At 42.8% G+C, this 27414-nt stretch overlaps 1 protein-coding gene across 2 annotated transcripts; it reads right to left on the bottom strand.

Annotated features, from left to right (window-relative positions):
• Positions 1 to 226: 226 nt before the first annotated feature.
• pxylp1 (2-phosphoxylose phosphatase 1) lies at positions 227 to 26516 on the bottom strand. 2 transcript variants are annotated; one of them, XM_044032813.1, is made up of 6 exons: positions 26445 to 26516; positions 20979 to 21125; positions 10170 to 10358; positions 9109 to 9235; positions 2521 to 2660; positions 227 to 2177 (listed from the first exon to the last, which is right to left on the bottom strand). In XM_044032813.1, exons 2-6 carry the CDS (start codon positions 21058 to 21060, stop codon positions 1180 to 1182), a joined length of 1536 nt encoding a protein of 511 aa, XP_043888748.1. In that variant the 5' UTR covers positions 21061 to 21125; positions 26445 to 26516; the 3' UTR covers positions 227 to 1179. The 2 variants fall into 2 exon arrangements, with proteins under 2 accessions (XP_043888748.1, XP_043888747.1); XM_044032812.1 differs by lacking the exons at positions 20979 to 21125; positions 26445 to 26516 and adding an exon at positions 14586 to 14656.
• Positions 26517 to 27414: the final 898 nt, after the last annotated feature.

Genomic DNA, 27414 nt, shown 5'->3' with positions numbered 1-27414 from the left:
AGAAGAAGCTGCAATGAGTGGATTCTTCATATCACAACACACTTCTCATCAAAAACAATCACAACTGCATTGAAAATTATTATTATTAAAAATAAAGTTTTGTAGTAAGTAAGTAAATCTTTTTTTTGTATCCTTCACACAAAATGGATGGGACGTGACCAGTTCTATCAAAGATAAAAAGTAGACACAAATGCCCTGTAATTGAAAGTGAATTCAAAACAAAGTATCAAAGTACCATAATCAATTTTAATAAAAAGAAAAAAGATCAACAACAATTATAAGAAACAAGCCGTTACAAAGACTGCAATAAACATGTTTAAAACAAATGAGTAACGTGGTCCAATTAGCCAAAAAGAGGATTTTCATTGAACAATTATTCCAAAAATATTTGTCAGGAATGTTGAATCCAGCAGAACTTCCAGCTTTTGTTCCCTTTATTTCTTACAGACATGTTTACAATTCCACCGTATCATGGAATGTAGGAATAAAGTGGCTAAGTGTTGTACAAACAGAGCTTTGTGAAGTGATGAGACCACTACAAAAGCATCCATTTCATTTTGTGCTGCATAGTTCATATGACATCGATGCTGGCAGGACATTTCTCCGGTCTCCACAATTCCCTTAAACACCATGGAAGTGTTTTAATACTGATGCAGGAATGGCATCAACACTATGGACACAGTTAACAGACAAAAAGAATTTGTAGCGTGACGTCGTACGACTAACGATGACATCGAACGCGACACAACAGACAACAATGGAGGACGTCCAGCAGCTTGTCTGTCCCGCTCAGGTTGTGGCTGTTTGTCCCAACAAGTCGTCGTACGAGAAAAGACGCGAGGGAGGGACATTTTTCTGTTGCCCAGTCAGCTGAGTGTCGTGGGTGGAGCCGGTCAGGTACCGTACCACACCCTTTTACTCTGGTATCCCAAAGGAAAGGGTCAGTTCGGACCTGGTCACCAATGAAACAAACACTGACATGTACAGTATCTTTATCTGATCACACATACAACTCTCCTAAAACTGGTTCTACATCCCCAGAGAAAACCTGACACTGACCAGATTGTGCAGAAGTGAGTCTGTGTGTTTCACTCACTTTGTGCACAAGAATGTTAAAGGACTACATTTAAAATAAATGGGCTTTTAAGACACTGTGAGCAGAACCTTCATCTCGCCGTGTTAACCAGAGTGTGTGAAGCAGGCGTCCTGGTAAGAAGTGGCATTGACGATACTGAACATGTCTCTCCTGACAAAAGACAGGAAGTTCATCAGCGGGCAGAGAGGCTGGCCGGCACGGCGCTCGTGTGAGCGGCAGAACGTGGTATGAAACGTTACGTCTTCGCCGTTGTACAGCACCCTGATGAACACCTCCCCGTGTTTCGCTATGCCAGCTTTCTTCTTCGGCTGCCCCTGAGTTGTTGGGGGACTCCTCCACAGTTCAAACACCACCCTCGCGGCAAACCGTGGGAACCTGGCCTCCTCCAGGCCCAGAGCGCTCAACAGTGGGGCCACGGTGACATCGTGAGCCGAGGAGAGGGTGAAGACCTCCTCGCCTGCTGCTCGAGGCCGTCGGCCAGCCTCGCTGCTCTTGGCGACGCGCTCCATCTTGGAAGCAGTTCGGTTGAGATAGGGGTACATAGCCAGGATGGCGTATTTATGGTACAGTCCGACTCTTCTGCGATCCGCTTCATCATCAAGCTGCTGCCGGCGAATCACAGCAAACTGTGCCATTGTCAGACACCCACCTGCTGGAACGCAGGGGAATGACAGGTCGTGGCACAGGTGGCACAGCAGGGAGTCTACGGGGTTGGCAGCTCGCAGCTGGCGAGTGGGCACTCCCAAAGTCTGCGCCATGTCTACGTAATTCCTCTCCAGCTCGGTGTCGGCCACTCGGAGCCGATACTGCCTCCTCTGCTCCTCATCCAGGTATCTGTTCCTGGCGGGGCAGTCGCAGGCCGAGCCGCAGTACAACGTGCTCCACTGGTGACGCACCGTCAGCTTCGACCAGTCAAAGTTTGGCAGGAAGCCGTAGAGGAACGCCAGTCCACTCTGGAGAGTCCGGCCCTTACCTGTGGTCTCCACCCACAGCTGACGGGGCGCCCAATCCGGGGAAAGGAGATTGTGATGCTTGTAGGCTTGTTGGAGGAGCTGCCCATTGCGGAGGTGCTGCACCACACCTGGAAAAAGACAGAGACTATTCAATAAAAGCAAAAGAATGAGTCCACACCAGGGAGTTCAAGGAGAGCAGGAACTGAAGCCAACGACTGCCAATGCCAAGAAACAGGCTGAGAGCTGAGGGAGGGAGGGAGAGTGTGGGTCAGTGAATGGGGCGGGGCTTGGTTTGGTAGTGAATTCTGACACCATGTTACAGCTGTGTGAGGTGCTCAGTGTGTGTGTGTGAGACAATCACACAGAGAGGCTGTGTGAAACATCTCCATCATCACCAGGACTAGAGAATCATAATATAAAGATATCATCACTGTCATGTGTTATGCATTGTAATGAAACATTGATGCTCACCTGTCTGTGTGAGTTCTCCTGTCTCACAGACACTGTGGTTGGGCAGGCGGGGAACTGAGCTCAGTGGAGCCTCCCAGTGGCCTTGTCCTCCCTGACTCATGTGGCTGATGAAGGACTTCAGCAGAGGGTGGGTGGGCTTCCTAGAGAGAGGTGAGGGAAGAGCACACTTTACTACAACACAACTGTTTTACTGTCACTGTGCCTTAGATGTCTGTGTGACGGCTTTATCTCACCACGAGGAGAAAAACCACTGCTGCACCTTTGTTCAGTTTGTGTCACTGAATCTGAACACAGGGTTTCAAACACCGACATTGATGCACGGCTGCATCAACATCACTGATTTTCTCCATGGACGTCAGGGAGCGCTTTACAAACAGAACGACAGGGGAATCACAGGTGCCTCACAATGATAATCAATATATTGGAAGACAGGATTTCTCTATTTCTCCACAGCACAGAGAACAAAGAGCATAAAGTCTAAGTATTGACGTGATTGGGTAGATCCAGGTAACTTCCATCCAAGTTTCCTCTCAGTCATTGAGCAGCGCAGCAGTGAGGAGAGATCAAGTCGTGAAACAGGAAGGGACTGATTACTGAACCTTAACTGTTCATTAAAATATCGATATTTGGTGCATCGATTGTCGTACTGGAAGGAAGGACGACGATATATCATCAAATCGCTATTTCGACCCCCCGTGCTGAAGATATAAGTATTAAATTATTACATTACATGTCATTTAGCAGACACTTTTATCCAAAGCGACTTACAAAAGTGCATTTAAACATTTGGGTACAAATAAGAGCTAGAAGTAAGTAAGAGCTTCAAGTAGAACAAACAATTAAGTGCTAGTCATAAGTGCGATGTACAAGTTTTTTTTTGTTTTTTTTTTGTCGTCTTAGTCGAGGTAGAGTCGGAAGAAATGTGTTTTTAGTCGGCGTCGGAAGATGTGGAGGCTTTCAGCTGTCCGGATGTCGATGGGGAGATCGTTCCACCATTTGGGAGCGAGGACAGTGAACAGTCTCGAGTTCTGCGAGTGCCTCTGCGATCCTCTCAGTGAGGGGGCAGCGAGCCGGTTTGTCGATGCAGAGCGGAGTGGGCGGGCTGGGGTGTAGGTTTTGATCATGTCCTGGATGTAGGCTGGACCGGATCCGTTTGTAGCATGGAACGCAAGCACTAGAGTCTTGAAGCGGATGCGAGCAGCTACCGGAAGCCAGTGAAGGGAGCGGAGGAGGGGTGTAGTGTGGGAGAATTTTGGTAAGTTGAAGACCAGTCGAGCTGCTGCATTCTGGATGAGTTGCAGAGGTCGTATGGCGCATGCAGGAAGACCAGCCAGGAGGGAGTTGCAGTAATCCAAGCGTGAGATGACAAGAGCCTGGACCAGAACCTGTGCCGCCTTCTGGGTTAGAAGAGGCCGAATCCTTCGGATGTTGTGCAACATGTATCTGCAAGATCTAGCTGTTGCAGCAATGTTGGCAGTGAGGGAGAGATGGTCGTCAAGTGTCACACCGAGGTTCCTTGCGGTGTGAGAAGGAGTTACCACAGAGTTGTTGAGGGTGATGGTTAGATCTGTGGTGGGAGAGCCCTTTCCTGGGAGAAAAAAAAATTCAGTCTTGTCGAGATTGAGTTTCAGGTGATGGTCAGACATCCACTGAGAGATGTCAGTCAGACAAGCGGTGATCTGTTCTGCTACCTGTGTGTCGGAGCTGGGAAAAGAGAGAATGAGTTGGGTGTCATCGGCGTAGCTGTGATAGGAAAAACCATGAGAGCGAATAACCGAACCAAGAGAGTTGGTGTATAGAGAGAAGAGGAGAGGGCCCAAGACAGAACCCTGAGGGACCCCAGTAGCTAGAGGACAGGGTTCCGACACGGATCCTCTCCAGGTTACTCTGTATGTTCGGTTTTGAAGATAGGACGAGAGTAGGGTAAGTGCAGAGCCTGAGACACCTAGTTCTTGAAGGGAGGAAGTCAGGATCTGGTGGTGAACTGTGTCAAACGCTGCAGAAAGGTCCAAGAGGATGAGCACAGAGGAGAGAGAGGCAGCCCTGGCAGTGTGGAGTTGCTCAGTGACAGCAAGAAGTGCAGTTTCGGTCGTACATGCACCTTGTGTTAAATTGCAAAAAGCTGTTTTGCCTTGTGCTTCATCTTATTATATATTATAAAATGGACAGACTGAAGTATAAATATGTCTTTTAAGAATGAGAAACTCTTGGCTAAAAACAAAGAAGAGAGGGAGGGGCACCTCCTGCCCCAACACATGAATATCCAAAATCCTCAAACTGGGATTTTTATGTTCTTTTATTTTGCAAAGTTCTTTGACCGTTTCATATTTTCAGTATTTAAACCGTTTTAAAACTGTTCCCAACAGAAATCTGAATTGCAGTGGTTTTAAAACTGCAATAATAGCGATGGCTTCTTATCATTTAGATTTCCCTACAGTGTAAACACAAACTCAACTGCCTCGCCTTCATGAACCCTGTCACAGTTTCCTTCCTCAACTCATTTCAAAATAAATGTAAAATTCAGTCCAGGGTCAGGGTTGTATTTTGTAAATATACATAAAAATGACTGCTTATGTATGTTAATATGTAACCATTGTAAAATCCAGTCCCAACATCCACCACTAGGTGTCTCCCTAACACTGCTGTGCTACAACTCATGTTCTAACGTGTGTGGGTGGGAATCTGGGAGATGGAGATATAAAAAGATCAAGGAATGTGTTGCTTTGGGACACACACACACACACACACACACACACACACACACACACACACACACACACACACACACACACACACACACTGACCTTGTGGAGAGCAGTGAAATGAACAGTTAGTGATCTCATAGATTACAGATGATTGAGGATTACAGTTTAATATATATATCTGTGAGAGCTGCAGCTCAGCGTGCTCAGATTAACACACACACAGTTTCCATAGTGATGGTGGACTGGTTCAGGAACATGGCATTAAAATCACGAGCCTTCAATCTCACCTGTAATTACAGCTTTACTGGAAACATGATGTCACAGACACAAAAATACACGAGTGCTGCTGGTGTAAATACTTCCCTGTACTTTATATTTTCAAGGCTGTTATTTTCTTAAGTCATGAACACAACTACTGATGCTGGAGTGACAGGGATGACAGCGAGGAGGGACACGAGTGTGGACAAACAGCCAGACTGTCTATTCAGCTGATTGCTGCTAAATGAAGATTACAGATCCCAATGACATTACGCAGGGATTATCATCACTGGATAGGCCAGTAAAAGAGATTAGGAACAGATGGATGTGGGGGGGGGGGTAAAAAGGTAGGATGAATTAGGGAAATTAATAAACAGAAAAGGAAATGAGATGGCATGCTCTCAACTCGGGATGAAAGGAAGAGAAGAGAGAGAGAGAGAGAGAGACAGAGAGAGAGACAGAGCGAGAGAGAGAGAGACAGAGCGAGAGAGACACAGAGAGAGAGAGACAGAGAGACAGAGAGAGAGAGACAGGCAGAGAGACAAAGAGAGAGACAGAGAGAGAGACAGGCGAGAGAGACAGAGAGAGACACAGAGAGAGAGAGACACAGACAGAGAGAGACAGACAGAGAGAGAGACACAGACAGAGAGAGAGACAGGCGAGAGAGAGAGACAGAGAGAGAGACAGAGCGAGAGAGAGAGACAGGCGAGAGAGAGACAGAGAGAGAGAGACAGAGAGAGAGAGAGACACAGAGAGAGAGAGAGACAGAGAGAGAGTGGGTGATGTGTCCTACTGAAGAGAGAGTTTCAGTTAACCGCAGACAGAGACAGTAAGCTGGTGCCAGGCGCACACAAACACACACAGCCGCACACACACACACACACACACACACACACACACACACACACACACACAGAGAAGTACCTACATTATTACCAGGACACAGAACAAATGTTCCATCGAAGCCACACAGTTTATTCTCAACGTCAGCGTTCAAACTCTTGTTTAACAGCTTTGAACGGCTGAAGAGTGAACAAGCTTCTGAAGAAGTGATCATGTTTAACTACACTTTGTGTTGTTGTTGTTGTTTTACAGTGTCATTCTGTGACTTCAGTCAGTGACACACACACACACACAATGCAGAAGTTGACCAGTGAGCTAAAAACATTTTTATCATCAACTTTAGAGTGGGAAATATTTGCAAGGGCGACACACAGCACAGTCACAAAAACCAAAAAATAACTTAACCTAAAGAATAAATACAAAACTAAAGTCTATGGGAGAGTCCACAGTGGATGTTTTTTTCCCACATAAAGAACATCCTGATGGCTGATGAATAAAAGATGTGGAATCCTTATTCCCTATAAAACATGAACATGTAGACATTTCCATCCACTCTCAGATCACAGCATCACTTTACTGCTGCTCACTTCCTCTTTTCCAGGTGAAGGGCTGGTGTGCGTGTCGGTTAGTTCAGTGCATGCATTGTCACGCTCATCAGGCAAATGTTTGGAATTGAAGTTAACATCAAAACCATGGTGAAGAGAACACACTAAAGATGCAACAGACTGATGTGCACACACTGTTACTGTGTTTATTCATAGATAAAAACGTGAGAGGCAGGGCGGTTCATTCAGATAAATAAATAAACATTATCAGGTTCTCAACAGTATTTCAATTCAGAAGGCGTGAAACATGTCTGTCCTCTAGGGGGGGAGGGGGGCACGACATAAAATATCGTAAAAAAAATATCATGTAATGATACAGGTATGAGGCAGGTCAAAATATTTTTGTTTTGATTTTGATTTTGTTGTTTGCGCTCCCTGACGCTCAGTAGTTTGATTATGTTATTTTAAAGGTAAAGTGTGTAAAATTTAGCAACATTTATTTATGAAGCGGCAGGTTACAGACGAATATGCCACACCTCACTCTTCTCCTCCAAGTGTGTTAGCCTTCAGTTAGCATCCAAACTGTTGCCCACTGTGGGCTGCTGTTAAACGTGGTGCTCTTCCAGAGATAGAAATAGAACAGGCACCATACACTTATAAAAATGAAGTACAATCATTTTGTCTTCAAAAGAATTTCACCTACATTTTACACACTGGACCTTCAAGGACTGCAAGCTAATGACAACACCAACAGCACTACACCTCAGTACAATATGACTTAGTGCATTTCATCTGGTTTTATAAAATCAGTCAAGTATACTGAGAGTGTAACCAAAGAGACAGAGAAAAGGCTTGTGGAGCGTGACTCTAAATGACATCTATGAGCTGACTACCACAGTCAGGATGTAAAGAGGAAGAAAAGCTTGCTAGAGGGATCAGCTGTAAAAAAAAAAAAAAAAATCTACTTTCTCACTATACACACACACACACGGAAATTTCAAAGTCAACTGTGAAAGCTTTGCAACCTCCAACATAAGAGGCTTTTGTGCAGGATGGCCTACTTTCAGATCAAGTATATTGAAAATATCTAATAATCAAATATGCACGACACATCAACTGATTCATATCATTCTGAAACACAACTGTGTGCAGACTCATAATATTACACCAGGCCTGTTCACATCCAGATGTGCAAAGCTGATGTGGAAGATGCAAGGTGAGGTTGCTGCTCGAGGTGAAATGGTATGGTATGGTATGGTACTGGATGGTATGGTACAGTATGGTACGGTATGGCATGGCATGGTATGGTATGGTATGGTACTGTATGGTATGGTACAGTATGGTATGGTACTGCACAGTATGGTACGGTACAGTACAGTATCGTATGGTACAGTATGGTACGGTACAGTACAGTATCGTATGGTACAGTATGGTACAGTACAGTATGGTATGGTATGGTATGGTACGGTACGGTACGGTACAGTACAGTACAGTATGGTATGGCATGGTATAGTTAGGGTGGAGCTGGGCCGTCTTCGCCCACCCCAGTGCGCTGATTGGGCGACAGAAAAACATACATCCTTTGCGACTGGTATTTCTTCAACAAGCGGAAAAACAAGCAGGAAAAGAGCTGCTGAATGTCCTCCATTGTTGTCTGTTATGTTGTGTTCAATGTCATCACACCAGCACGATGTCGCGCTACATATCTCGCTGAAGTAAAGATACTGTTCAACCAAAAGGCAAGCCTGACCCAGGGCTTTACCAAACTGAACCGTACTGTGACAGAAACACAGCATTGATGACTTTTTCTGCATCTGAAAGTTGTGAAAGCGTGTTTCCATATTTAGAATTCACCTAAACCTCAGTTCATGTTCACATAAACCGTAAAAGTGCTGATTTCAGACTCTTGAAGCTCCAGTGCTGAAGTAAGCCTACTTATATTTAACTCCCTCTGACAGAACGGTAGAGTCACTGTGAGAGGAGATTGCTTACATAATAAAAGATAAAGATGACAGATTACAGTATAATTAATCAAAACAGAAATATTAATTTCAGTGTGTAAGTGTTTCTGTTTTCCACCTTCATTCCTTCTCTGCCAGAGCTGCTAAATGAGGATGTTGCTCAAGTGGTTGAATCTGCCTCGAGAGACAGTAGATGTGTTTGTGTTGATCCATCTGCACCAGAGCACAGCAGATGCACTCTCTGTTGCTGATGCATGAAACAGTTAGACTGTGTACCTGCTGCCGGACAGGGTGCAGTCGATGGAGGGTCGTCTGGTCTTGGGGATGAAGTAGAGCGGGTAACGGTCGCCATGACGAATCATGACGTGGACAGAGAGCAGCTTGTAGTCGGCAGGACTGTGACCTGTCAGAGGAGAGCCACATAAAAGCTTAGCTTATATTACGTATATGAAATAAAACAGCACGTTAGAAGACAGCCAAGGGAAGTATGTATGTAAGCAATGTGTGAAATTGAGTTATTTAACTTCTGCCTCCATCAGCAAGTTCACATTTGACAGTAAGAGAGTATCAAGAGCACAGTGAATGGTAACAAGAGGCTTTTAATGATGTAATTCACTACCAATGAAAAGTATCAGTTTACATCACATACTGTAGCTTACACGCTTGTGTAAATGACAAAGTGTGTGTGAGCACTTCCTGCAGAAAGACCTGCAGACAGCTTCAGACTCATGTGAGGGTTAAACGGGGAAAACCAGTCTTACAGACCCGGAGTCCTCAGAATCAGGAGGTCTCACGGGAACCACGACTTGTTTCATGGCACCACACACACACACACACACACACACACACACACACACACACACACACACACACACACACACACACACACACAGAAGAGAGAGGTAAAGAAACACAAAGTGCTTCAGGTCAAAGAGCTTTCATTAAAGGTCTACAGTATGAGCAGAGTCTTCTCCAGCTGGTCTTCAGTGGTGAGAGGAAAGAAAAACACCAGGCTCCACACTGCCGCGCTGTAGAGAGCTCACTGCAAGCTTTATGGATGATGCAATCGGGAGGAAATGATTTAACACATCCCCCCCGAGTACTGACACAATAAATCTGACATTATTGCTAAATTATATACGATATCAATCAAATCAGCCGTCAAATCAGTGGGAGAGATGCACCAAATTTGGAAATAAATGATTCAATGAGTCTAAAGTCTTTCAGAAATAAGGCAAACAATATATAATATATCACATAACGTATCATATACTGTATACATGAATGCAACAAAGTCACTGCACTTGGATTAGAATGTTTTTGAGTGTAGCTCTCACCCTCCCAAGCCTGTTCTGTGTGGTTGGGGGTATTGCAATAACCATAAGCCTCCAAAATGGGGTTGGGTTCCTGGATGTGCAGCACCGGGAACACTCTCTTCCTGCTCTTTCCCAGAGCCACCCCAAAGCCTCCATCTATAGCCTTGAAGGGTTGCTCCTCCACTATTGGAGTGGTCGGGATCAGGTTCACTGTGGCAAAAGCAAAAAAAGAAAGAAAAGAAGAGAGGGTTTTAAAGAAAACCAGCGAGAACAGAGAGCCAAGTACAAGACAAAATCAAGAGAATGGAGGAGAACAGCACTCGGACCTCCTGCATGTCGACCCACAGTTCTCTGCAATCATGGAGGATGATTGGCTTGTAAACTGTGGTAGCAGTGAGTAACTTAACCTTGACTTAATTCACTGACATTTGCAAAAACATTGTTTAGGACAATATTAGAAAATATGAAAACTGAGAAAAGACACAGTCTGTGTGTGTGTGTGTGTGATCTGAAGAATCCATCAAGGTAACGATCATAGAAATCTATGCTCGTGCCAAACCATAATGCTCACAATGGCAAAGATAACAAACTCATGTTTGATGATGTTCACAACAGCAGTAGTTTAAAGCACAGCTGATGCTGATGGGTCACAAATCAATCAAGAAAATCAATGAAAATCACAGGATCTTTAACAAGTCAGACTAGTAAAGTTTGAGATTTCATGACATGTCAGGGGACCAGTCCTGGTTCACCAAAGATTCAACCTGAGTTCACTGCGGTCAAACCAGGTCATGTGACGTCAGGAGGTCTATACAGTGACGTTAAAAAAACCCCCAGATTTTTATTATCACATTATCTAAAAATCTAAATGTATTTAAATGTACAAATCCAACATTTAGAGGCAATACTACATGAACGAGTCAACTGAGCAGGCAATGACAGGGTGCCTGAGTTCATCTCCATGTCAACAGCTCTCGATCCACAAACTCCTCAGAGTGACCATTGTACTGCCTGGATGCCAGTGACCTGTGACTCCTGAGAGACAGACATCCAACCAGGGTCCATTCACAAATGTCCATGTCTGTGTTTAGTGCGGAACATAATCAGCCAGGGCCTTAGAAATGAGGTTCTGCCTCATTAGAACAGACCTTTGTATACGAGGACGACTAAACAACCCACTGACAATGTTTACATGCAGATGACTGGTATAGAAAATACAAACACTTTTGTCTTTGCTCCCATTTTCACATAAAGTGAAACATTTGGAATTTAATGTCTACAAATAAACATATTTTTTTCTCAAATTTGGTTCAAAAATGTGTTAAAACTCTGACTAAAATCATCTGTGCACCTGCAGGTGAGACATATCATTATTGCACAGATTTAAAGAGAATGACGCGTCCTTTTGCATATGTTCTGTGTTTAACTGATGGGATCAAAATAAAATGCTAGTTAAAGTATAAGACATTTGCCTCTGCTCTGCTGTTGGAACAGTGTTAACAGAAGAACACAGAGGTGGCACAGTTGTACAGAGTAGTGGTGGTGGTTTGTGCGTGTATTGTTGTTGTTTGTGTACACATGTGTTAGCACATAAACTAATGCCCTCTGAGAGGAAACAACATTGTTCACCTATAAACATATTTACTAGAAAAACCGTGAAGCAGACAATGTGACGATGATGGACAGATGACACAAAACAGGGGAAGCTAACGGGAGAACATTTCACTGGATCCCCACAGATCCAGAGATCCAGAGACCCACAGATCATGGATATCCAGAGATCCAGAGATCACAGATCACAGATCACAGATCCACAGATCCACAGATCCACAGATCCACAGATCAACAGATCCACAGATCCAGAGATCCAGAGACCCACAGATCACAGATATCCAGAGATTCAAAGATCCAGAGATCACAGATCCACAGATCCACAGATCCACAGATCCACAGATCAACAGATCCAGAGATCCAGAGATCACAGATATCCAGAGATCCAGAGATCCAGAGATCACAGATCACAGATCCACAGATCAACAGATCCACAGATCCACAGATCCAGAGATCCAGAGACCCACAGATCACAGATATCCAGAGATTCAAAGATCCAGAGATCCAGATCACAGATCACAGATCACAGATCCAGAGATCACAGATCACAGATCTAGAGATCCAGATACCCACAGATCACAGATCCAGAGATCACAGATCCACAGAGACAGTGGAGACAGAGAGACAGTGGAGACAAATCAAGAGCTTGTCTGCAAAGGTACCACAGCAATGATCAAGATTCATTATGTAAACCATCCATCACTCGTCTTCTACCGCGTTATCCTCCGGGGGGCGCTGTGCTAATCCCAGCTAATCCCAGACATAACCAAATGTGACAAGTTTGTAACTCAGATTCATGGAAATAGAAACATTTCTATGAACTGCCTGTAGCTAATACTAATGTTATCAATTGCTAATGCAGCACTTGTGCTTCCATTGACAACAACACGATGTTTAGCCGTTGGTTCCTGAGTTGAATGTTAATCAGAGTCAGAGGCTCTTGAGGATCTTGTAAAGTTAAGATGTCAGTATATTGCAGGTTTGGAATAACGTCCTCTCTGGCTGACTCCAGATTTATAAAAAGCACACTGGGGGAATTATAAGGATCCAATATGTTCAGTCTGTGCAGTTTTGTGATATAACAGTCGATCTCCGTGGATTTAAAGTGCGCAGTGAACTGTGACTGTGAATCCAGCACCGTTCTGTGAACATGACGGTTCACAGAAACCATGACATGACATCCAAAGCTCTACAGTGTCTTATTCACCAAGGATAGTGACTTTACGATGCACAAATCTGATTTGAGCCAAGATTAAGATCCTCCTCAGAACAATTAATTAAGCACTAACGCTCAGTAACACAGCAGAGGTGAGGGATGTACTGATAAGCCTCTTATTTACCCTCACTGCTGGTCTTATATTTAGAGTATAATTGTATTTCTTCTTGCTCATATTGACTCATCACTGCCAAACTGAATCATCAGTGCTGTGTGGAACAATGAGGGGAGAACACTGTGATGACTGACACCATAAGAAAGACACACACATTACAGCGGGATCAGCTTCCCACCACACACTGTCACACAGTTAGTGAGTTCAAGCAACAGGCAGCCGCAGTGTGTTCCACTCAGAGTCCGTACACAGCAGCATCTGCAGTGTGTTCCACTCAGAGTCCGTACACAGCAGCATCTGCAGTGTGTTCCACTCAGAGTCCGTACACAGCAGCATCTGCAGTGTGTTCCACTCAGAGTCCGTAAACAGCAGCATCTGCAGTGTGTTCCACTCAGAGTCCGTACACAGCAGCATCTGCAGTGTGTTCCACTCAGAGTCCGTACACAGCAGCATCTGCAGTGTGTTCCACTCAGAGTCCGTACACAGCAGCATCTGCAGTGTGTTCCACAGGCTTGTGCTGTTCAGGCGTTTCACCCACACAGGGACAACTGAGACACTATTTTATGAAAATGGTCCCAGAGTGTGGATGAAGACATTTCTGTAAACAATGCCATGTTTACAGAAAGCTTAAAAGGAAAAGATTGTTGAAGGGAAAGTTTTGTTTCTGTGTGGATAAGATCTTATTAATATACTGGGACACATGACGTGTGGTGTGATTGTAAAGGACAGGTTTTTAAAGACCAGATGTATGAGGTACTGGTACAGCCCGGTTTAATAACCAGCCACTGAAGACTTTAGCCACTTAACATTAGATGGACCCGATAAATTCTACACATTCTTTATCTTAAGAATAAATGAATAGAGAAGTTAAAGCTTGGGACTTGAAAAGCATGCAAAAGCAGGTTAAACCTACAATACCACGGATAATTTAAAAATGATTATTATTATGGATCATCAAACACACACAACTACAAATCCTGGTGCTTGCATGGATAATTGATCCTACTCAGAGATGACCATGATTTTCAGGAGTAAAAACATTTAAAGGGAGTTTGACAAAGTTTCCATTAACAACTGATACAAACACCTTTGAAGTAAACTGTAAAGCAGCTGTTTTCAAAGAGCCAGGACGCCGACATCGACACTTCTGCTTTTATTTCTCACTTCAGCAGAGGGACATCACTTCTCTACAGCTGATGGCACTTGAAGCACAAGCAGTGGAGGCAGCTGAGGACCGTCTGCTACAGCAGTCAAAGTGCTCTTGATGTTCATTATCTTGAAAGAGCAAAATCTCAATAATGGAGAACGTGATCTCAATCAAGACTGGCCATAAAGCAACAGCTAACAGAAAACAGGCCTAAAGAAAACTTTACAGAGAAGATCACAGAAAGATAATGTCATTTTCAATATGAACATCCTCTCTATCTCTGACAATAAGGTCTTTGTTAAGAAGAATTGTGCTTTTTCTTCTATGTAAATGGAGTTAAAAACTCACCACTGATGAGGAGGAGAAAAAGACGTGCGGCAGCAGCAGAGACCATGTTGACGATGGCTTGGTAGCTTGAGGTCTAGTCGCACACACAGTGGAGCTCATTCATTACCACAACCTGTCCCAATACACTGCCAAACACACACACACACACACACACACACACACACACACGTCTGCCTGAGCGAGCCAAACCTTCAGCGGTCAGTTTAGTCACAGTCACCCTCACAATGAGGCTTTTGTAAACTGGCTGCATACTGAGTGCATACACAGCACTGGCACCCAGAGTATAACACATTCATCCACATTCACACCACACATGGATGAAGCCATAAGACTTTATTATGTGTTTCCTACGTAGGACAGGACAACACAGCAGGAGGCGCTGTGCCAGTGCTGACACCACACTCTCTTTAAATTAAAGTTTATGTCATTATTTTCAACAACACTTCTACTCATCTCTGCTGGGAGTTAAACATCAGAGCGACACGCTGGCAAATATCTCAGCTATCCTCACCAGGGTTTACATGGCCGGTATCTGCCAGAATTTGGCTAAATGAATTTTTAAAAGAGCCAAATAATTAAGTCAATGATTAAGCATTAAATATTCAGATACCTATGTACTGTATCTAATAATTGCTTTGAAATGTATTTTTTATTTTATCTTGTCCAAAGTTTCCCGTGTCACCCTGTGGTATCAGCTTGATGATGAACTGAACACACGTGTCTGGGCCAGTTTTTTGTTAAAATACACAGGTTGCATTATTCTAATGACAGACTGTATGTTGCATCAAACTGTCCCAGATGTCAGTATTGAGGTTAGGGTTTAGGGTCTGGTACTGTTTGTTTGAGACACATGTTTTGGTCCATCTTTGTACGTGTTTTGGTCGTCAATTTTTTAGTCACTCTCAGTGATACCTGGAAAATACTGCACCTGAGCCTCTGTTAGTGGTCTTCAGGGTAGTCAGTGATGAGCTAATGTCCCAATGGCCTGATGTCTGATACTGCTGAATAGGAAGGGAAAGAATCCCCCTTCCTATGTTCACTGGGTCAGAGAGGTGATGAGAGGGGTGGGGGTAGCGCAGTGGTTAAGACCAGTACCCTGTGTGCAAAAGACTTACATTACATTACATTACATTACATCAGCCAGGGGTGGAGTCGAACTTGGTCTTCATGGTCGCAAGTTCAACTCAACCCCTGGCTGATTGTACTCAATTCCCTTTGGATAAAAGCGTCTGCTAAATGACATGTAATGTAATGTAATGTAATGCTGGGATTAGCTCTAGAAAAAATGAGGTATAGAGTGAAGAGGTTGAAGGGTAAATATGACAAAACTTGGTCACAATTCATGACCCATATCAGGAATCTGCCTTTTATGACCCCTTGCTTTTATTCATTTATGTTTCTTTTATTGGCCCTGGTTCACTTGATAACCAGATTTTAATGTTGGAATATTCCTTTTTTTTCTTTTTTTTTTATTCTTGTGCCAGAAGCCCAGATTGTTGCTGTTACGACCATAATCGTCATCATAGATCGGTTTGAGTCACTTTTGTCGGTGTCTATTTTTGTCTTTGTCTATTTCTTTACCAGCATGGATGTATTTGTGGAGATGCCCCCTGGATGGGGGGTGGGGGGCAGGGTTCACAACTTGTGTAATAAATGCTTATGTAAATATTTTGGGAAATATGGAAAAATGATCAATAAAGTTGGAAAAAAAATCTCCCCTGACTGTGCAAAGCTGGGCGAGATGACCACCATAATTCCTGTGTCCAGTGTGTCTGCCGACACACGGATTCTCAGGTTGATGGAGGACCATAAGTTTCACGAAGACTTTTCACAAAAGCAACAGCAGCAGTGCCGCTTTTCTTGAATGAATCATTAACTAAAGTCAGTCTAAAAAGACTCCAGATATCACTAGAACTAGATGTTCTGTCTTTAGAGATTTCACACACGGGGTGAAAAAAGTGTAGAATCAAAGAAACAAAACAGATTAGTGACTGCACCACACACACACACACACACACACACACACACACACACACAGACCGTGTCCGACTCTGCCTGTAGTAAATACAGTTAGATGTTTTGTGTGGCAGAAAAAGTATTTAGGATTATACCATTATACCATTACTACATTACATGTCATTTAGCAGACGCTTTTATCCAAAGTGACTTACAATAAGTGCATTTAAACATTTGGGTACAAATAAGAGCTAGAAGTAAGTTAGAGCTTCAAGTAAACCAAACTATGAAGTGCTAGTCATAAGTCAAAGTTTTTTTAATTTAATTAATTAATTAATTTTTATTTTTTTTATACCAGACAGTCAGTAGATTTGTTGTCAGGAGTTTGTGAAGTCGCTAAATAAACACAACGACAAAGTCACAAAGTTGTCAACGTTTGCTTTATGATAACTTCAATTTTCATTTTTTATTTCCCTTTGCGGGCCACGCGGTTGGTGCAGTGGTTAGCACTCTTGCCTTTGCAGCAAAAAGACCCTTTCTCCCTATTCTTCCTGCGTGTGTGTGTGTGTGTGTGGGGGTTCTCCAGGTTCTCCGGCTTCTTCCCATAGTCCAAAAACATGCAATATAGAGGATTCTGTAAACTTGACACTCTAAATTGACTGTAGGTGTGAGAGTGAATGGTCGTTTGTCTATGTATGTGTGTGTGTGTGTCCCTGCGACAGACTGTCCAGGATGTGACCCCGCCTATCGTCCTATGTCAATAACATGCTTAAAAGAATGATTTATTGCAGTAATCACAGTCATATGATCTCAATATCAAAGTACTTTCAAGTTAATCTTCATGAAAAGTCATTGTTCATTTTTCCTGTATTTTACACCACATCAGGTATAAAAGCCTCACTGACGACTGCTACAGTAATACATACCATGCACAATGAGGCATCTCTACTATATCTACTAATATCTCACAACATGGCATGTGTCTCACATTGTCTCACACCATTTTCGGTGTAGCTTACAGCACCACTTACAGGCCTGGCATATGTACTACAACGGCAAAGCGTCATTTCTGTGTGGCTATGGCCTCAATTCGACTGCTTCTGCTTGGCAGAGAACAGCCAGTGCTCAGCTAACAATTTACCGTATTTTCCCGAGTGTGAGTCGCGCTTCTTTATTAGTTTGGTCATACGACCTATAGAAGCGACTTAGATATGAAAAATATATGCTATGTAATCTATGACCACACGAGGGCACCGTCCACACTTGTGACAACTGAGCGCCGCTGCTGCGCCACCTAAAAAAATGACACGACTAAACCATGAAGACAGAGAACGCAGATAAAATGCCACCAAAAAAGAAAAAACTATACTGCAAATTATAAAGTATGCAGCCGAAAGCACTGATCGAGCAGCAGAAAGAAACTGCAGAGGTAACTCTTACTTCTATGAAAAATCACAGAAGATGGCCAGAGCTGAGGAACGAGTCCACAAACGGGTTCTGAAACAGCGCGCCGTTTATCAACGCTGCAGTTACGTCTCCATGTGCATGTAGTTGCTAATGAAAATCTATGATTTTGCTGGCGGGCCTTCTTGGTGCTATCGCTTCATGCAACGCAACCACCTGTCAATCAGAGCACGGACCGCGATGTGTCACAAACTGCCACCGGACTTCCGAGCCAAGGTCGTCAGTTTCCGTGAATTCTCCCTCACGTTTGACAGCACAAAAATAAATCTGTTTTTTCCTCTTCATGACGTTATTTTGGACAGATGCGACTAATACGGTCTATCTCATTTTGTACAGGTGAATATAAAAGTGCACAAGCACCATATAGTTCTCCGACGTACACATTCACACTGTGTGAGTCGGGTTTGTTGTGTGTCAGCCAGTTAAATGTTAAAAAATACTGCTTTAATACATTTAATACAATAAATTTAACACACCCTGCAATAAATTCTGCCTATATTTCAGGACCAACAATTAAAGGTTTGGTCGTTTTAACAGAAGTATCCCAGTTCAGTGTCCCAGGGTTTAGTTTTGTCTCTTGTCGGTAACGGTCGGTAACTGTCGGTAACTGTACGACTCAAAAAGGTCACGGATGTTTTAGTCCATGCTTCAACTGTCAATGAAGAGTGAGTGTAGGAATGGGAGGAATGTGCTTAGTGCCCGCAGCTCTGCTAACTCAACAGCTGCTGATAGACTTGTTTTGGAGAAGAAAAATCACCACAACTTTAAGTTCAACTACACAACTACACATGCCTCCAGTGTCTTCTCCAGTTGACTCACACTCAGCAGTCGCCCTCTCAGTGGAGCCCTGTGAGCTGTGTCACACACTGTGCACATTTCTAATTTCAGGCTGCCTGGAGCCAGAGAGAAGCATTAACTCTGCCACCAATCATCCTCCAACACTCAAGATTCCAACAACAAACACATGGACGGGCTTTTCTCAAAAGCTGGGGGAGCACAAACCAGAGCAGACAACATCATAAATGAAAGTCAGCAATATCAGAAAAATAGGAACAAAAACTGAAGCTGACCATTTATTAAACATGAGGAGAAGTCCCACAGGATTTCATGCTTCTCCAAGACAATAGCTCAAAACCTTCTCTGTGTATTGAATAAATGATGACATGACAGCAGCTTTACTCCAGTCGCCACTTCTGAGGGACATTTAGCTCTGATTAAGAATTCATCTACTCATGTACATTTCTGATGGAAACAACTGGAGGTCAAACATAAGGTACTGACACATAGTCAGCTAAGTGTCTAATGCAATAGATTATGAAAAATAGTAGTGTTTCAACACTGTGCTGGGTTGTACGTATGCATTACTGCGTCATTACATTTAGTACAACTTAACCAATAAACTGGTTAACCATCACAGAATGTCTGCCTCATCTAGTATCATCTAGCATTAGCAAAGATGCCTGAACTTCCATGCTACAAACGGATCCGGTCCAGTCTACATCCAGGACATGATCAAAACCTACAGCCCAGCCCGCCCACTCCGCTCTGCATCGACAAACCGGCTCGCTGCCCCCTCACTGAGAGGATCGCAGAGGCACTCGCAGAACTCCAGACTGTTCACTGTCCTCGCTCCCAAATGGTGGAACGATCTCCCCATCGACATCCGGACAGCTGAAAGCCTCCACATCTTCCGACGCCGACTAAAAACACATCTCTTCCGACTCTACCTCGACTAAGACAACAAAAAAAACAAAACAAAACAAAAAAAAAACTTCGCACTTATGACTAGCACTTCATAGTTTGTTCGACTTGAAGCTCTTACTTACTTCTAGCTCTTATTTGTACCCAAATGTTTAAATGCACTTTTGTAAGTCGCTTTGGATAAAAGCGTCTGCTAAATGACATGTAATGTAATGAACAAGAGCCATCACTCAAGTGTAAAAGTCCAAGAAGTGAGCGGTGTGACACCAAACCAAAAAGTTTAGTTTAGTTTAGTGTCACACAACCACCATGTGCAACAATGTATTAGAGCTGAAACGATGAATCGATGAATTTATTTTTAATCGATTACTAAATTAATCAAAAACTATTTTGATAATCGATTCATCATTTGAAGCTTTTTTCATGATCAAAAGAGGATTTCCGATTGTTTCAGCTTCTTAAATGTGAGTATTTTCTTCATTTCTTTGCTCTGGAGAACAAAGAAATCATTAAAAGTGAATCATTTTGGTTTGTCGTGAAAACAAGACATTTGAGAACATCATCATTTCCAGATTTGACAAACGGTTTTATGATATTTTATGGACCAATGCATTAATCGATTATGAAAATAATAGTTGCAGCTCTAGCTGTTAAACTTAAAACTTACGCACGGCGTGTTGCTGCGTACGACGTCACCCACAGCGAGCAGCATAGAATTAGACTGAATAGATCGGCTGTTCTGGATCGGCCCATTGTCACCGATACGAGACCGATACTGATACAAATATTGGATCGGTGCATCCCTTTCACTACCTTTATTTTTGCTAGAAATGACCATCCCTACAAGCTGTCGTCATAATCTCAGGCAGAAAGTTCTGGACTGACTTTCTGAACTGAACCAGGAGCATCAGCCTGTGCTTTGTGAGTGTCTCCTCTTACTGAACCATGGTTCTCCATGGTTTCCTTACATTCACTGTGCTCGTGTCTAGACAAAAACAATACAGGAGGTGCCAAACAATGACTTAATAGTGGAAAAGAGACAATTCCATAGACCGCGACATAAACCAGCAGATGTTGTAGCTTGTAGGGTCACACTCTTGGTGGTGGACATTTACAGGAAGTCTACAGGGGACTCTTCTTTGTTGTTGGTATGAATGGGAAAAAAATGACAGGAAGTGCACGTATGTACACAAACGCAGAAAAAAAGAACATGATTGTTTCTCACACTGACATGTGACACATTTAAACATAAACAGTCAAAATAAAACTTACAGAACTGAAGGCTCAAACTGATGATGGCCAGCAATGCCCCACCCACCACCACCAGGAGGAGGAAGCGGTTGCGAGCCAGCATCTTGTCACGTGATTGGGCCGCGTCCCTCACCGTCAGCCATCCAGACCACAGCTCATGCCAGCGACCTGGAAACAGACAGTGAGTGAACTCATGAGATTCAGTTACAATCTTAGTTGCTTTATTGAACACAATACCACCTCACAGCGTGTCATTAACTGCTGTCTTTTGTCTGACAAACTCAACTTTTTGTGGTTGTGTTGACTGAATTAAGCCTGTAAACACTGCTATAATGTTTATTTCCCTGGTTTCCTGTATTGTTCCATTTGTATTACTCAAAGATAATGCAAGTAAATACATTTGATTATTTGGAGTACTGCATTTTCAAATAAAATGTCTAATAGCAGGGCAAATTGTATGAACGGTTACCGTTTTATCTCTGTTACTCGTCTGTTACTAGCAACGTCACGGTAGCAACTGGATTTTATTCTTACTTTGGCCTTCCACAGATGAATGATGTTAATGAAACATCGAGAAAAACGTTGACGCCTGGCATATTTAAAGAAAAGTCTTCCTCTCAAGTAAACCAATAAAACAAAATAATGGATAGGGGAATAAAAAGAGAGATGAATAAGGCAACAGATGCCAACTGACATTAAAAACTATTATTTATTAGTATTTAACTCAAACCATGAGGTACATAGAAATTCCCAATCCTACACCTAATACAACAACTAACACATTTCATGTCATCTGCTTATTTCCAGAAAAATGCTCACCAGTGTTTCCCCAACCTGGAAATGATGATTTAAATTTATTAAAAATGTAAAATATGTCTTGTTTTCTCCACAAACCAAAATGATTCACTTTGAATGATTTCTTTGTTATGTATTAGGGCTGCCAAGATAAGTCGACTATCAAATATAATAATCAGCTGGGGTCAGCTGTGATGTCACCGGAAAAGTTATGCCCAAACAGTATCATGGCTAGCCGGCAACGGCGCGTGAAAGTTTGGGAGTGTTTTACCAAAATAAGAGAGAAGAATGTGCAATGCAAAATCTGCAATGGAAGAACTTGCCTTCCATGGCAGCACGACGATGATGCACGAGCGTCTGAAAGCACGCTGTGCTGATGAAGAGGGACTGTTGTCTCGGTAAGCTAATTGGCTAGTTAGCTGGTAAAATGAACGTCAACAGTGAGCTACTTACTTATAGCTGTAAATGTTGATATTAACGATGGCGATTTCATTAGCCTTAGCACATATATGTCTGCTAAGTTTGCTGTAACGTTATAACACCAATGTCATGTTTGAATAGGAAATGTGATAATGCTAATTCATAGTGTAAGTTTTTGGTTCCACTTTACAATGCACTAAACATTTACAGCTATAAAATGTTAAAGGCCAGAGTTGTGCCTTCATTTTATTTTATTTATCACATTAAAAAACGGGCTACACGGTGGTGTAGTGGTTAGCACTCTCGCCTTGCAGCGAGAAGACCCGGGTTCGAGCCCCGGTTGGAACAAGGGCCTTTCTGCATGGAGTTTGCATGTTCTCCCCGTGTGTGCGTGGGTTCTCTCCGGGTTCTCCGGCTTCCTCCCACAGTCCAAAAACATGCAATGTGGGGTTTAGGTGAATTGTGAGCGTGAATGGTTGTTTGTCACTAGTTGTGTGTGGCCCTGCGATGGACTGGCGAACTGTCCAGGGTGTACCCCGCCTATCGCCCGATGTAGCTGAGATTGGCACAGCACCCCCCGCGACCCTCTGGTGGAGGATAAAGCGGTTAGATGATGACTGACTGACTGTCTTTATTGTTAGTTAGAACATACCTTAAACACTTCAAGCTGGAAGCTAATGATGGTTTTTTATATATATATATATATATATATATATATACTTATACATACATATATATATGTACTTATACATATAACAAAGAAATCAGAAAATGTGAGAAAATATTACAACAATCACTCCAGTGAACTAATTAGCCCCCAATCCTCCTCATTGAAAGAGTTAATTCAGACATGTACTCATCAACCGTTTCCCACCATAAACACGTCATGTCCATGAATACTACATGCAAGGTCAAAGGGTTGGAAACTAAAAGAAACCTGGAGATGGACTGCAGTAAGTGTAGCCTTACACACAAGCAACCCTACCATTACATGGTCTAAAAACACGCCCCGCCCAGGCCTAACAACCTAACAACCAAAGTTTTCTTTTTTAACTGGACCAACATAAAACGTGCTGCTCCTGATCTAATTTACTGTCTGTGCATGTTAACCTGAGGCCAACCTCAATATGACCCACACCAAACTGCAGTCAAAATACTAGGAGTCATTATTTAGTTATCTTTTAAGATGGAGGATTGATTGATTGATTGATTGGTTGGTTGGTTGGTTGGTAGATAATAAAGTTTGTAGTTTGTAGTGAGAGTAGGACCAGAGATGGGTATACATATATATACAGTACAGTACAGCAAGCATCCATGCTCGTGGATGTTTCTTTCCCTGGTTTCCTGTATGACTCAAAGGATAATGGAAGGGATTACATTTGATTACTTGGAACACTAAATACACTAGTACGGAGCCTATTGATATGATGATATAGATGATGATGATGAGCCGTTTGGCTCCACCTAAAATAAACCAATACTATAGAATAATTAATAAGAGAAGATAGGAGAACAGAAAGTTAAAAATGGGATGAATAGGGCAGCAACGCAACACAACTAATGCCAACTGCCATACAAACCAAGAATAAACAACAGGCACACACCACCAAATGAAGCAGAATTAAACATCGTACATGGAATGTGCAATATCTGCTCATATGGTCCAAGCAGTGACAAAGATCTGGGCTGCTCGCACACATCTACATAGTGTCCACACATAATACTGTTTTACGGGGTACCCATACCTTGGTTGACATCAAATTCAAGGACTTTCCAGGACCAATTTCCTCAAATACAAGAACCGAATGTGCTGACAACTTTAAATTTAGAAAGCTCAAGGCCACAACATCATTTTTGTGAGTGGATGGTAAATTTAAGATATCAGTCAGTCAGTCATCATCTAACCGCTTTATCCTCCACCAGAGGGTCGCGGGGGGTGCTGTGCCAATCTCAGCTTCATCGGGCGATAGGCGGGGTACACCCTGGACAGTTCGCCAGTCCATCGCAGGGCCACACACAGCTAGTGACAAACAACCATTCACTCTCACACTCACTCCTATGGTCAATTTTAGAGTGTCCAATTTACCTAATCCCCACATTGCATGTTTTTGGACTGTGGGAGGAAGCTGGAGTACCCGGAGAGAACCCACGCTGCAAGGCGAGAGTGCTAACCACTACACCACCGTGTGGCTCTAAATTTAAGATATGATGTTAGTAATTAAAATGTTTGAAAACATCTGCAAGCTCTTCTCACCAAGAAAAGTCAGGTTTATACCTGTGTTTGTCTATGAGCATATGAGCATGTTATAAAGTTTGGTTTCCTTATTTAACACAAATCTTAATAAACACACTTTTTCACTCACGAAAGAGAGAGAACTGGAGATGAATGCTCCAACTCCCTGGAAAAAATGTCAAATGAGCGGCTCTATCCTGGTAAAGAAGCTAACTGCTGCTAATTTTGAGTCCAAATGTATCGTTACAGATCGCTATGCTACGTTGTCAAACTCTGTGCACTGTCAAATGATAGTTCGGGAGGCGGAGCCTCTCTCTGTATTTAAAGTTAGACTTAAAACTTTTCTTTTTGATAAAGCTTATAGTTAGAGCTGGTTCAGGGAAACCTGGACCATCTCTTAGTTATGCTGCTATAGTACTAAACTGCTGGGGGATTTTCCTGTGGTACACACACATTCACTCTCTCACACTCAGGATATGATTATGACTTTTTATATGTCATTAACCTTGTCTCTTTCTCTCCCTAGTTTGTGTCTTTCCTTCCTTCCCTCTCTCTCTCTCTCTGTATTCTCATCATGCAGGTTGCAGGATCAAGATCCAGTTTCCGAGGCTACGCTCATCGTCACCATTATTATTATTTTATAATTAAAAAGTCGATATCAGTAACTGTATAAACTTGTAACCTGATACAGTTGTTGTGTATCTGCTGCTGGTCTCCCTCTCTCTCTTCTGTCTCTACCTCATCTCCCTCTTGTCCTTTCTCTCCCCCCATTTTCTGTCCCCCACCTCTCCACTGTCCCCCATTTTTCCTTTCACCCCAACCGGTCGAGGCAGATGACCGCACTACTATTTTCAACTATTTTGATCATTAATTAATCAGTTTGAGGGGTTTAAAATAATTAAAACACAATTTCTGATTTTTCAGCTTCTTAAATGTGAATATTTTCTGATTCTCTGCTCCATATCACCAATAAATCATTAAAACCGATTACTTTCAGGTTGGTGGACAAACCAAGACATTTGAGAGCATCACAATTTCAAGGTTTCGGAAACAACGATAGCCACTTGTCAACATTTCATAGACCAAACAAGTATTGGATTAGTGAAGAGTTTGTAGACAGACTAATCAATTATGGAAAGAATCATTAATTGCCCCTCACAATATTGCCCAGCTATATTCCTGCACTGCACACAGGAAATGATTTGTTTTATGTCATAAGCAAAAACCGTGATATGAATGGAACCATGTGTTTTGTTTACCATTCTCTACAGCATGTCAATAATGTGACATAGTTCTGGTTCACCAAGACCAAACAGAGGCAGAAAAAGAAATCGCCAAAAGTTACGTACTGCAGCTTTAAATATTTCAGTAGGAAGTTGTTGTTTTTTTTAATCAAATGTATGTTTACGACATAAAGCGTGGACTCGGAACTACATAACAGAGCACTAATGTTACATTACGCACACATTTGACTGCTGTCGCTGTTTATTATAATATAACACATAGTTGTGAGTACCACAACTTAAGTTAAGCGCGTGCATGAGCTGATGATGACGACATTTACGTCACGTCAGTTAACAACGGACCTCCGCGGGCTCGTAAAGTGTACGACTCTCAAACAAACTGAAGGCTTTCACTTGTAAGAGACTAAGGAGTTTTGACAGTTTGTTTAAGTAGCAGTTATTAGCTCCTTATTAGCACGCCCCGGTTAACTAGTTATCGAACCGTTAGCTAGCTACTTACGTCCACTACGCTTTGGTGTCTGTTGGTCGAGTCCACTCAGACACGGAGGTGGAATGAAACCATCATTTTTACCTGACTTTATTTGTTTGTTTGCTTTTTGTTGACGTCATGTGCACGACTGAGCACAGGTTACCGTGTTCACGTGCAGCTGCTTGTTGCTACCACTCCATCCACGGTCGCTTCTTTCTCCCGGAGCCACAGCATTTAAATGCCACATCAACAATGCAAGAGTTTAAAATGTGAGCGTGTGAGTCAAGCGTGTGTCAGTGTTAGTTAGTAAAACACTCTGTTCTTACCCACAGGAGCGGAGAGTGGCAGAGCCGCAGAGCCGCAGAGCCCGGTTAAACACTTGAATCCAGCGCTCCGGTTTCACCGGGAGCAGCACAGGCAGGAGCGGCGGAGACCGCTGTCAAGTGACACATGACACTAGCCGTGACTTCCTGTTGAAACCTTCAAAGTAAAGTTCATACACAATTCCTCCACGATGACGTTCGTTTTGTTTTGGGATGCTTGTGACGGAGTGACATCGTAACTAATGGCACACACACACACTCGCTGGTAGAGCGCAAAGCCACACACACTCGCTGGTAGAGCGCAAAGACGCACACACTCCAACACCACCCGCTGAGAGAGCGGCTACACACACACACACACACACACACACACGCCGCCACACACTCACTGTTAGAGCGCACAGGCAGACGCATACACATACATATTTGTAGACCGTCAAGGGTGCACACTTGCCGCTCCTACATCATCATTCTATTAACAATTAACTTGGTTCAAACTTACTTACCCCTCATCCTCAGTTTGCGTCTGCAGCATTCCAAACATTGTTCACATCAGTGGCGCACTTAAATGATGACGATGGCGGGACGCTTAGAGTGACGTCACTATTGTTTGTAGTTCTATTAATTATCTATTAATTTTGTTTATTAAAGGTGGGGGAAATGTTTATTGTGGCACGGTTAATTTGGGGAAATATTTTGGCTTTATTTTTATCTGGGTTGTTTATTATAATAATCATGCTTGTGTTAATTTATTGTGTTTTTGGGATAATTGATGTTTGGATGGGAGGGGCAGAAGACATGTATAAAGAGTGGTCTACCTCCCACTCAGATCAGAGAATATTGTGTTACGAAGGAGGTAACACCTATTTTTGCTCACTACTATTTTGAATTACTTTTGGAAATAGCACTTTGGGACATTTCATGTTTTTCTGCGATTTTCACCTGTAAATATTTTTCACTATGCATCTTGTTT

Source organism: Solea senegalensis, linkage group LG8 (genome assembly GCF_019176455.1).
Source record: "Solea senegalensis isolate Sse05_10M linkage group LG8, IFAPA_SoseM_1, whole genome shotgun sequence".
NCBI lineage: Eukaryota > Metazoa > Chordata > Actinopteri > Pleuronectiformes > Soleidae > Solea > Solea senegalensis.
The sequence above is the reverse complement of the archived record's forward strand: the minus strand, read 5'-3'. Positions and strand labels throughout refer to the sequence as shown.

What these genes read in the sequence shown, in the direction of transcription:
- pxylp1 (XM_044032813.1), bottom strand. Translation starts at nt 21,060, where the DNA reads ATGCTGGCTCGCAACCGCTTCCTCCTCCTGGTGGTGGTGGGTGGGGCA. An exon ending in CACAGAACAGGCTTGGGAGG is followed by an intron (nt 9,236 to 10,169) that starts GTGAGAGCTACA and finishes CTCCTCTGACAG; the next exon opens with GTCACAGTCCTGCCGACTAC. An exon ending in TGCACCCTGTCCGGCAGCAG is followed by an intron (nt 2,661 to 9,108) that starts GTACACAGTCTA and finishes ACCTCTCTCTAG; the next exon opens with GAAGCCCACCCACCCTCTGC.